This window comes from Haliotis cracherodii, unplaced genomic scaffold (assembly GCF_022045235.1).
Source record: "Haliotis cracherodii isolate W230 unplaced genomic scaffold, xgHalCrac1.p SCAF_18, whole genome shotgun sequence".
Classification (NCBI taxonomy): domain Eukaryota; kingdom Metazoa; phylum Mollusca; class Gastropoda; order Lepetellida; family Haliotidae; genus Haliotis; species Haliotis cracherodii.
The window spans coordinates 28,868,706-28,881,754 of NW_027266273.1; the positions used below are offsets into that span (position 1 = coordinate 28,868,706).

At 45.7% G+C, this 13,049-nt stretch overlaps 3 protein-coding genes across 3 annotated transcripts in view; 1 reads left to right on the forward strand and 2 right to left on the reverse strand.

Moving 5' to 3' along the window:
* Positions 1-13,049, forward strand: part of LOC139465496 (nociceptin receptor-like) — a 50,837-nt gene that overhangs the window by 19,418 nt on the left and 18,370 nt on the right. The window contains exon 2 of the mRNA XM_071247219.1: positions 7,764-7,865. The gene's annotated coding sequence lies outside the window, so the exon portion shown is untranslated. The remainder of the gene's footprint in view (positions 1-7,763; positions 7,866-13,049) is intronic.
* LOC139465600 (axoneme-associated protein mst101(1)-like) lies at positions 293-1,798 on the reverse strand. The gene is made up of 2 exons (XM_071247309.1): positions 1,415-1,798; positions 293-970 (listed from the first exon to the last, which is right to left on the reverse strand). Exons 1-2 carry the CDS (start codon positions 1,796-1,798, stop codon positions 293-295), a joined length of 1,062 nt encoding a protein of 353 aa, XP_071103410.1.
* On the reverse strand, positions 2,143-2,550 carry LOC139465602 (axoneme-associated protein mst101(1)-like). The gene has a single exon (XM_071247310.1). It carries the CDS (start codon positions 2,548-2,550, stop codon positions 2,143-2,145), a length of 408 nt encoding a protein of 135 aa, XP_071103411.1.

Consider the following 13,049-nt stretch of genomic DNA (forward strand, 5'->3'; position numbering starts at 1 on the left):
TTCTTTCCGCACATCCCTCGTTCCTCACACCCTTCCTTCCGCACATCCCTACTTCTATACACACCCGTCTGTCCGCACACCCCTCCTTCCACACACCCGTCTTTCCGCACATCCCTATTTCCATACCCACCCGTCTTTCCGCACACCCTTCTTTCCGCACATCCCTCCTTCCTCACACCCTTCCTTCCGCACACCCCTACTTCCACACACCCGTCTTTCCGCACATCCCTCCTTCCTCACACCCTTCCTTCCGCACACCTCTACTTCCACACACCCGTCTTTCCGCACATCCCTACTTCCATACACACCCTTCTGTCCGCAAACCCTTCTTTCCGCACACCCCTACTTCCACACACCCGTCTTTATGCACATCCCTACTTCCATACACACCCGTCTTTCCGCACACCCTTCTTTCCGCACACCCCTCCTTCCACACACCCGTCTTTCCGCACATCCCTCCTTCCTCACACCCTTCCTGCCACACACCCCTACTTTCACACACCCGTCTTTCCGCACCCCCCTTCCATACACACCCCTCCTTCCACACACCCTTCCTTTCACAAACCCGTCTTTCCGCACATCCCTCCTTCCACACACCTTCCTTTCGCAAACCCGTCTTTCCGCACACCCCTCCTTCCACACACCCTTCCTTCCACACACCCCTACTTCCACATACCCCTCCTTCCACACAGCCTTCCTTCCACACACCCCTACTTCCACATACCCCTCCTTTCACACAGCCTTCCTTCCACACACCCGTCTTTCCGCACATCCCTCCTTCCGCATACCCTTCTTTCCACACACCCTTCTTTCCGCACATCCCTCCTTCCTCACACCCTTCCTTCCGCACACCCCTACTTCCACACACCCGTCTTTCCGCACATCCCTCCTTCCTCACACCCTTCCTTCCGCACACCTCTACTTCCACACACCCGTCTTTCCGCACATCCCTACTTCCATACACACCCTTCTGTCCGCAAACCCTTCTTTCCGCACACCCCTACTTCCACACACCCGTCTTTATGCACATCCCTACTTCCATACACACCCTTTTTTCCGCACACCCTTCTTTCCGCACACCCCTCCTTCCACACACCCGTCTTTCCGCACATCCCTCCTTCCTCACACCCTTCCTGCCACACACCCCTACTTTCACACACCCGTCTTTCCGCACCCCCCTTCCATACACACCCCTCCTTCCACACACCCTTCCTTTCACAAACCCGTCTTTCCGCACATCCCTCCTTCCACACACCTTCCTTTCGCAAACCCGTCTTTCCGCACACCCCTCCTTCCACACACCCTTCCTTCCACACACCCCTACTTCCACATACCCCTCCTTCCACACAGCCTTCCTTCCACACACCCCTACTTCCACATACCCCTCCTTTCACACAGCCTTCCTTCCACACACCCGTCTTTCCGCACATCCCTCCTTCCGCATACCCTTCTTTCCACACACCCTTCTTTCCGCACAGCCCTCCTTCCACACAGCCTTCCTTCCACACACCCGTCTTTCAGCACATCCCTCCTTCCACACACCCTTCTTTCCACACACCCTTCTTTCCGCACATCCCTCCTTCCACACAGCCTTCCTTCCACACACCCGTCTTTCAGCACATCCCTCCTTCCACACACCCTTCTTTCCACACACCCTTCTTTCCGCACATCCCTCCTTCCACACACCCCTCCTTTCACACACCCGTCTTTCCGCACACCTTGCTTTCCACACACCCTTCTTTCCGCACATCCCTCCTTCCACACACCCCTCCTTCCACACACCCTTCTTTCCGCACATCCCTCCTTCCACACACCCCTCCTTCCACACACCCTTCTTTCCGCTCACCCTTCTTTCCGCACACCCTTCCTTCCACACACCCTTCCTTCCACACACCCTTCCTTCCACACACCCTTCCTTCCACACACCCTTTTTTCCACACACCCTTCTTTCCGCACACCCTTCCTTCCACACACCCTTCCTTCCACACACCCTTCCTTCCACACACCCTTCTTTCCACACACCCGTCTTTCCGCACACCCCTCCTTCCACACACCCTTCCTTCCACACACCCCTACTTCCACATACCCCTCCTTCCACACAGCCTTCCTTCCACACACCCCTACTTCCACATACCCATCCTTTCACACAGCCTTCCTTCCACACACCCGTCTTTCCGCACATCCCTCCTTCCGCATACCCTTCTTTCCACACACCCTTCTTTCCGCACAGCCCTCCTTCCACACAGCCTTCCTTCCACACACCCGTCTTTCAGCACATCCCTCCTTCCACACACCCTTCTTTCCACACACCCTTCTTTCCGCACATCCCTCCTTCCACACACCCTTCTTTCCACACACCCTTCTTTCCGCACATCCCTCCTTCCACACACCCTTCTTTCCACACACCCTTCTTTCCGCACATCCCTCCTTCCACACACCCCTCCTTTCACACACCCGTCTTTCCGCACACCTTGCTTTCCACACACCCTTCTTTCCGCACATCCCTCCTTCCACACACCCCTCCTTCCACACACCCTTCTTTCCGCACATCCTTCCTTCCACACACCCTTCCTTCCACACACCCTTCCTTCCACACACCCTTTTTTCCACACACCTTTCTTTCCGCACACCCTTCCTTCCACACACCCTTCCTTCCACACACCCTTCCTTCCACACACCCTTCTTTCCACACACCCGCCTTTTCGCACATCCCTCCTTCCACACACCCTTCTTTCGACACACACTTCTTTCCGCATACCCCTCCTTCGACACACCCTTCCTTTCACACACCTATCTTTCCACAAACCCTTCTTTCCACACACCCCTCCTTCAGCACACCCCTACTTCCACACACCCTTCTTTCCGCACACCCTTCCTTCCACACACCCGTCTTTCCGCACACCCTTCCTTCCACACTTCTACCAGTTGAGTCCTACCCGAGAGCAGTGATAGCCTGCTACAGATGTAACGTTCATGAAAGAATAAATATTTCAGTCACGAGTCATTAATATATTACAGTTATTTTACCGAAATTTACGGTAAATTGTTAACCGTAGCTTGTGGACCGATTATTGTAATATTAGGGGGTGGATTTTATCGAAAAACATGTATTATTCCCGAAAATTCCTGAAATATAAAATTACGTAATAATGCTTCAGACCGCTAAAAAATAAGAAAGTGATTGCCGAAAAAAATACATTGTTGTTAATGCTTTATTTCTTTTTAAAATCCAGGCTCATAGTTCAAATAAAAAACATATCTGGTTTTGTAGCTGGAGCTGAAAATTATTTAATTTCGACACAAAATCCCAGCAGGGGCAAAACTGAAATACAATAAATTAAACATGCTTATAACGAACTGACGGATATTCTGAAATATGTTTTGATCTCGTCCATTTGCTGTATATTTGCAGTACATATGCTTATAACGAACTGCGGTTATAACGAACTAAAATGTGTGGTCCCTTTGAGTTCGTTATAACTGTAGTTTACTGTATTGATCAACGCGGCGTTAAACAAAACACACACTGACGCGCGTAAGGGTTGATAGGCAAATGGACGTAAAGAGTGATACTGACATAAAGGGAATTGATAATACTAGATTTCAAGTTTCAAAGGACAACCTCAACGAATACAATCACAACCAATTACTGTGAACTGTTTAACTTCTACAGATTAATCTGTGTGCGTCCAGTGGGATTGGTGTTACATCGCACCCTGCACTATTATCATCCTTCAATGAACATCGGTGTCTATCGATCGCCAGATAGCTCCGGTGGACTGAGATTACATTCTGATAACACACCGCACCCACCCGTCTTGTCATTGCTCTGAAACAGGTGCTACTGTGCGTTTAATACGCTGGATGTGATCAAATGTCACCTGGGCATAATGTCTCAGCGTTAGTTTGGGAATATGAGCCTCATCAGCAGCTGTGCGTCTCCGGCTGCATTCAACAGGAAGCCTCCCTAGATTCTGCCGTACATAGAGTCACGGGTGCGGCTCTAAGAATATCCATCTAATATAGCAAGCGTTGGTTTGTAAGGTCATACGAAGCACAATACCACTCAACTCCACTTTTCAATTTTCCCTCACAATCCCAGTATTACTGAGTCCTAGATCTCACAGCAGGAGCTCTATTCACATTCTCCGTTGTGCAACCCGGGTGATATTTCTCTCTGCAGGAGGGGCATTCACAACATTGATCAGATCAGCCGACTGTGATCGATCTGATTCTCTGATCAATCACACAGAACCAATATCCGATTGGAAGACGAACGTAACACAAATGTTTTATAACAACTAAACACGAAGCCAGCAAACCGCCATCATCTCTTTCAGCGTTGCTGCCTAATCTGAACAATGTGTTTAACATGGTAATTGATGCATTGTCGGGGTGTATGAAACCTTATACAACTAGCGTCATTTTCAATATACCCTGAGTGACAGGCGTGAAATGTTATACAACAAGGGATCATATCAAACTTGGACTAGTCGCGTTTGATGCCAGTCAAGTTTATGGAAAGTACTATCATTATGTAAAGTGGTTACGTTTTTTGTATGTTCCGAAGTATGACATAAGAATAGGTCGCAGTTAGATCATGATGAGTGTATTCTGCACGTTAATCACAACCGGAATAATCTCATCAATGTCTGCGAATGACGAGGCTGCATCAACAGGCCGTAGGCTGAATGTAATCAAAGTTAGATGGAAAAAGCTGTTTCGTTCAATTGCAATTAATTATCCTTTTTTAGAACATATAGGCATTGTATAATGGAGCAATTAATTACTTCGGTAAACTAATACTGGTAGTCAAGGGAACGATTTATATACAGGAAACTTTACTTTTTGCCATTGTTCACCCTATTCAAACGTCACACATACCACTCAGTCTGTACGTCATGTTAAATCACAATGAAGTAAAAAAAGCACGATTGAAAGGCAGATGACTTGCATAATTAATATTTAGAATTGAACAGCCCTCGGGCGATACCAGGCGAACACAGGTTCACATGTATTGGTTTAAGTTTACTGATGACGTCCCCCACGTTGATCAATTGGGAGGTTGTGTTTGGTATTGATACAACCTGGTCACATGGGTCTGCTTCCAACCCTCACCCGCATCGCCGTCCACGTACCACCAGCCCAGCCCTCACTGTACAGCGCCAAATGTCAGTAGGCTGCTTGCTGCCTTTATTGGAAGTAAGCGTGTGTGGTTCACTGATTGGAGCATAATTTGGAGTACGGAGCATTATTGGTAATCTTCCCACGACTTTGATGATTCACTTTGAATTGACGGGTTTCCTTTAGTTACTTAATATATATAAAGCTTAGTTCAAGCTAGACTCATGTCAAGGTAATGAACAGTACTACGGTTTTTTTTCAAAAGGCTGACGAATTCCTGATATCCAGGTAAACCGTAAGCGTGGCATCAACATATTGAGTGCATTTAGAATTCTGACACTGCTTTTAACATAGTATTTTACTACGTGAGAACGAAAAACTTCAGTTTTATGTATTCCATGTAATTGTGTGAATTTGAATATGTTTGAATATGTGTGTGTATCTGTTGTATTGTGTGTATTTTTGTATGTATTGTTTGTATGTGAATGTATTTATGAACGTATCCTTTGTGACAGTCAGTACACATGTTTATTCTTGTCACTGGAGCAGGACATACAATCTGGTCCAGGATTCATTCTGGGTTCTATCACGCTAAACGACTTAACCAGTTATGATGCAGGTGACTTCGTATTGATGTATAATTTCAACAGTGTCGATCAAATATTGATACTCATTCTTATCTTGACCTATTTCAATATTTCACTCCGGGTGTGACTGTAATGCAGGCGTTATCCGTGTGTAGTGCAGGGCTGTTAGCGTTATCCTTGTGTATTGCAGGCGTTATCTTTGTGTATTGCAGGCGTTATCCTTGTGTAATGCAGGCGTTATCCTTTTGTATTGCAGACGTTATCTTTGTGTATTGCAGGCGTTATCCTTGTGTAGTGCAGGCGTTATCCTTGTGTAATGCAGGCGTTATCCTTGTGTAATGCAGGCGTTATCCTTGTGTATTGGAGGGCTGTTAGCGTTATCCTTGTGTATTGCAGGCGTTATCTTTGTGTATTGCAGGCGTTATCCTTGTGTAATGCAGGCGTTATCCTTGTGTAGTGCAGGCGTTATCCTTGTGTACTGCAGGCGTTATCCTTGTGTATTGGAGGGCTGTTAGCGTTATCCTTGTGTATTGCAGGCGTTATCTTTGTGTATTGCAGGCGTTATCCTTGTGTAATGCAGGCGTTATCCTTGTGTAGTGCAGGCGTTATCCTTGTGTAGTGCAGGCGTTATCCTTGTGTATTGCAGGCGTTATCCTTGTGTAATGCAGGCGTTATCTTTGTGTAGTGCAGGCGTTATCCTTGTGTAATGCAGGCGTTATCCCTGTGTATTGCAGACGTTATCCTTGTGTATTGCAGGCGTTATCCTTGTGTAGTGCAGGCGTTATCCTTGTGTAGTGCAGGCGTTATCCTTGTGTATTGCAGGGCTGTTAGCGTTATCCTTGTATATTGCAGGCGTTATCCTTGTGTAATGCAGGCTTTATCCTTGTGTATTGCAGGGCTCTTAGCGTTATCCTTGTGTAGTGCAGGCGTTATCCTTGTGTAGTGCAGGCGTTATCCTTGTGTATTTCAGGCGTTATCCTTGTGTAATGCAGGCGTTATCCTTGTGTATTTCAGGCTTTATCCTTGTGTATTTCAGGTGTTATCCTTGTATATTTCAGGCGTTATCCTTGTGTATTTCAGGTGTTATCCTTGTGTATTTCAGGCTTTATCCTTGTGTATTTCAGGTGTTATCCTTGTATATTTCAGGCGTTATCCTTGTGTATTTCAGGTGTTATCCTTGTGTATTTCAGGCTTTATCCTTGTGTATTTCAGGTGTTATCCTTGTGTATTTCAGGCGTTATCCTTGTGTATTTCAGGCGTTATCCTTGTGTATTTCAGGTGTTATCCTTGTGTATTTCAGGCTTTATCCTTGTGTATTTCAGGTGTTATCCTTGTGTATTTCAGGCGTTATCCTTGTGTATTTCAGGTGTTATCCGTGTGTATTTCAGGCGTTATCCTTGTGTAGTGCAGGCGTTATCCGTGTGTATTGCAGGTGTTGTCCTTGTGTAATGCAGGCTTTATCCTTGTGTATTGCAGGGCTCTTAGCGTTATCCTTGTGTAGTGCAGGCGTTATCCTTGTGTAGTGCAGGCGTTATCCTTGTGTATTTCAGGCGTTATCCTTGTGTAATGCAGGCGTTATCCGTATGTATTGCAGGGCTGTTAGCGTTATCCTTGTGTATTGCAGGCGTTATCCTTGTGTAGTGCAGGCGTGTTCCTTGTGCATTGCAGGCGTTATCCGTGTGCATTGCAGGTGTTATCCGTGTGTATTGCAGGCGTTATCCGTGTGTATTGCAGGTGTTATCCTTGTGTATTGCAGGCGTTATCCGTGTGTATTGCAGGCGTTATCCTTGTGTATTGCAATGATGATAGCGTGATCCTTGTGTATCGCAGGCGTTATGCTTGTGTATTGCAATGGTGATAGCGTTACCCTTGTGTATTGCAGGCGTTATCCTTGTGTATTGCAATGATGATAGCGTTATACCTGGGTATTGCAGGCGTTATCCTTGTGTATTGCAATGATGATAGCGTTATCCTTGTTTATTGCAGGCGTTATCCTTGTGTATTGCAGGCGTTATCCTTGTGTATTGTAGGTGTTATCCTTGTGTATTTCAGGCGATGACATGCAGCTTGTTGCGCTGAACCCACGACTCGGGACGGAGGTTTACCTGGAGGCTGGAGCAAGGTCAAGGACAGCTGAAACGTTACTCTCGTGAGGTTTGTAGAATATGTATTGCTTGATGTCTCACATATGACATTGGACAGAAGCTACTGACGTCACATGACGTGCCTCACATGATGTTCACTACGTATCAGGAAAAGGCTTCTTTGCTTCAATACCCCTTAGCTACATATCAAACAAGAGATACAATTTGATCTAAAATATCGATATAACAATATTCTTTCTTTGAACCAATGCTTATCAAAAGGAAAATCTATTTTCACTTCATGGACGCTAGTATTGAATGAGTGCAAGATTGACGAGTAGTGTCAGATACATTTTGCCTTAAGGATTCTGTTTGTGATATGCTGGTACCCGTTTAAGAAATGTTCACAGTTCTGCTCTCGGGTACTGAGTTGATAAAGGTGAGAGAACATTTCATCCATTTACAGGCAACAGCTTTCAGTTCCAACAAACCTATTCAGGCCACACATGTACATAGTGGAGGCCTGATGTAACGTTTTTGACCAGCCAAGAGTTTAGAGACATTGCTCACATTGCAGCTGCACGTGCTAATCTTACACTCAAGCGGCAAAACCATTTCCATAATAATGACATATCGCTACTTCCCGCAGGGTTCATTGTACGATTCCGACAGACAGGGTGGGTGTCAGGTGTTCGCAACAGGTGTTACTTTACTGAGGCCTTGAATATCGGGCCTAGTTTATCACTGGCAGGGGTTCCTCACACTGTCGTGTGGTGTGCATAGAATGTACAGTACATAATGTACAGTTTGTTAATTCCACCCAATCACTGAGGGGTGTCATCTGATTCCCTTGTTCCGATTAGTTTTAAACATCCACATTCCATCCTGATGCTGACAGTGAGGCGCGAGATATGGAACGTGCGGGAATCAGTGTGAAGATGTAAAACTAATTCCCTCCAAGATCCGCAACACGATCACCTTGAGGAGTTCACATGATGGTACCCTGTCAGACGTGGTACTCCGTCAGTTTATACTGTAAGCATATCCGTCAGTTTATACTGTAAGCATATCCGTGTGCATATCCGCAACTCCAGTGCTATGTCCAGAAGTAAATGATCGGACACCAATGTATTCATTTAGCTGACGTCCTTCATGTTACTGTGGAGGTGGTAGCCGTGGTTTATGTATTTGAAGCATGGATCCGAACGATTTAGTTTTCACATACATGTACATTATCATCAGTCGATGTCCTTAAATGGCAATCGTGAGAAGATTCCTTTCTAATGTCTAACATGGCGGGAGAATGTCACGTACTGGGAGCATTGATCTGGATGAGGTGTTTCTTCAACAAACACCAAAGGGAGAAGCAGTGACATTTCCTGGACAAACATCTTCCATCTATTATCTCACCTAAGTCATATTGAAGGGGAGCTTAAACTCGCGACGTAAAATCAATTCATCTCTTTATATAAATGATGTAAATCTCCTTGTGCGTTTCAAAGGTAATTTTTGTGAGTATTTATGAGATTACCCAAACACTTTTTTTTGCAAACAATACCTGAACTGGCATAAAGTACGAATTCCGTGTCTAGATGCAGTAATGAGATAATTTCCTTCGATTCAACTCTACAATTCATTTAACTATCTGCCAATGTTTAACATGGCAAACTATGTTTACTGTTTGGCAGGGTTTGGCGAGACGTTCATTCACAATCCATTCAACCCCGCCATCCTTTGCTGATTCAGATTCAGGGGTTTCAAACTTTTAGGTGGAACCTTTCGGAGTGCCTCTTCATTGCAGAGTTGTGTCCGCGTTCAGAGTGCACAAGAGTTCGGGAATCGATCTGCGTGTAACAAGTGCATGCAACTAGACATACTCAAGCATATCATGTGATGTTTATACTTTATCAATAGGTTTAAACCCTGAGGAGGATGGCGAGCGAGACCTGGAACGCACCAGGGCCTGATATGATAGCCTATAATCGATGTAGGTTCTATGGGGGCATCTAGCTCCTATCACCACAAATTAATTGCCGCATTCAACCTAGTCTACGAGTCTATTTCCAGGATCTCTCAATTACACACACTGTTAAAAGTAGGATCATGTTTCTATAAGATCTCGTCTGCGTTTTAGTTGAGATAGAAGTAGATTCTGTCTGCACATGTCCATTGCTAAATGCTTACAAATAAAACATCGTCCTAACTGCTACAACATCGTCCTCACAGCTACTAAATCGTCATAACTACTACAACATCGTGATCACTGCTACAACGTCATGTACACTGCTAAAACATCGTCCTCACGGCAGCAACATCATGCTCACTGCTACAACATCGTCTTCACTGCTAAAACATCGTCCTCACGGCAACAACATCATGCTCACTGCTACAACATCGTGCTCACTGCTACAACATTGTGCTAAGTGTTACAACATCGTGCTCACTACTACAACATCGTCTTCACTGCTAAAACATCGTCCTCACGGCAACAACATCATGCTCACTGCTACAACATCGTGCTCACTGCTACAACATTGTGCTAAATGTTACAACATCGTGCTCACTACTACAACATCCCCCTCACTGCTACAACATCGTGCTCACTGCTACAACATTGTGCTAAATGTTACAACATCGTGCTCACTACTACAACATCCCCTCACTGCTACAACATCGTGCTGACTGCTACAACATCTTCACTTGGAAACTCATCTCATATTGGTTGACAGAGACGGGCCTCAGTAAATACCACAGTTTGTCAAGGGCAATGAACAGGCAATAAGAGACTTTGGGCACGGAAACATTATGTACAAAGAACTAGTAATGAAAGACGTTGGGTATAGAAACACGTGAACTAGGAACAGGCCATGAGAGACTAGAAACAAACCTGAGGGAAGAGTAACGATATAGTCACACATTGACCATCTGTATCTAACACATACCTCCATGTCTAAATGATGAGATCTGATTAGTTCATCCCTCATACCCCGCTTCGAAGCAAAAAGCCCTACGCTTTTTCCGAGACAATGAAAGTAACTTAGGGGCGTCCCACGTGGTCGGTTTCTCTTATAAGCCGACAGGTAATCCGCGTGTTGTGATTAGAATGTGCTTCTTTGATGTACCGACTATAGTCTATAGGGAATATTTATAGATATACTGAGTCAAATTAAAAACTTCACATTTTTAAAAGTAATCCCATATATGATATACCACGGACAAATGTATGAGAGAAGGTAATTTTTAATCATTAATGTCCAAAGAAGGATTTTAATTAACGGTGGTAACCATAATTTGTTCCAAGCACCTAAGGTATTACGTGATAACATCAACAGTTTAAATCATAAGTCCCAAGCACGAGAATATGATAGCACAAAGGTTCAGTAGCGTGTATGGCCACCATGTGCGTTGACAACTTCCACACAACGCCTCCGCATGGACCTTGTGGTGCTTGTGAATACATGATTGGGAAGACGACGCCATCGTTGCAAAATGATCTAAAAATTCTGTGGTTGGTTCTGGAGAGTTCTGGAGAGTTCTGCAAAGAGCATCCCAGACGTGTTCGATGGAATTGAGGTCGGGAGACCTTGACGGACAGTCCATGACGTTGACTCCCGCATTCTGAAGGAAAAATTGCTGTGTGGGGTCTGGCATTGTCGTGTTGGAAGATCAAACCGGGTCCATGTGCTGCCATAAAAGGCAGAAGTTCTGGTGCCAGTACCTGGTCGCGGTAAGCAGCAGCGTTGAGGTTGCCACGGATGACAAGAAGCCTGGAACATGCATTGCCACAGAAAGCACCCCACACCATGTCACTACCGCCTCAAAATCTGTCAACTTCCTGTACACAACACTGGGCGTAACGTCCATCAGCAAATCGAAGATTGAATCGGGACTCATCACTGAAGACGACATGATTCCAATTCCTCTGAGTCCATCGTAAGTGTCGCTGTGCCCACAATTGACGTTGTCTGTGTAATTGAGTCAGAATCGGCCCGCAGTATGGCCGTCGTGCTTGAAGGTGAGCAGTTCTCAGACGGTTTCGAACAGTTTGCGCACTCAGTCTACCCCTAAACAGTTCATTTCTGGTTGATGCAGCCGTCAAAAATCGGTTACGGAGGTGACATAAGACAATCTGACGATCCTCTGCATGTGACGTCACACGTGGTCGACCTGGCCGAGGGCGATCAGCGGTGGTACCCGTTTGCTGTAGACGCGTGTGTAAATCATAAACAGTCCGTCGACTACAACTCATCGTCCTTGCGACTTCAGCTTCTGCAAAATGCCGATGGCACGTTCACGTTGCACATTTGAAAGGCGTGGCATGACAAATGGCCGTCAAGACTTTTGCTTTCTTGTGTTTTTCTTTTTTTGTTAATGACTGCTGACAAGTATGGCTGAAAACACGTACGGTATTATGGCCACGTGACCAGTTGCACGTGAAAAACCACTTTTGCCACAATAGTGCTGTGCACATGACTTTGGTCGATTCACCTGCACAAAAACGGGTGTTATCTGAAGACAATACGTGGCCATGTTCTTTTGTAACGGTCGAAAGCGAGTTTCAAGTTGTCAGTATTTATTTTTCTTCACATGGCGTGTACCACCTGATTTGAGCTGAAAAACGGTAACTTCAGCGAAAGACTGTTCTGTCTTTATAATGTCTAGAATCTTGAAGAGGTTAGGTGTGGAACCGGATGATTGTGTCAGTTGTTGTAGGTGGTCACTAAAACTAAATTAATCTATAATCAGTATAAAATGTGTTTACTCAGCTTATCGGCGACAGTAATTGATAACCGGCTATCATGAGTTTCACCAGGACCCCTTTCACCAGAATATACTACAGTGGGCCTACTTCCCAGAGTACATCGGGTTACCCTTGCAAAGGGTCCACTGGTGTCTGGGTCATGCACTGATGATAGCACATCTTCATACAGCTGCTGGATGGGGGTTACATCAACTGGCACACGATGTCTGGGCTGCTGGATGGGTGTTACATCCACTGGCACACGTTGTCTCGGGCTGCTGGATGGGTGTAACATCCACTGTCACACGTTGTCTCGGGCTGCTGGATGGGTGTTACGTCCACAGGTACACGTTGTCTCAGGCTGCTGGATGGGTGTTACATCCACTGGTATACGATGTCTCGGGCTGCTGGATGTGTGTTACATCCACAGGTACACGTTGTCTCAGGCTGCTGGATGGGTGTTACATCCACTGGTATACGATGTCTCGGGCTGCTGGATGTGTGTTACATCCA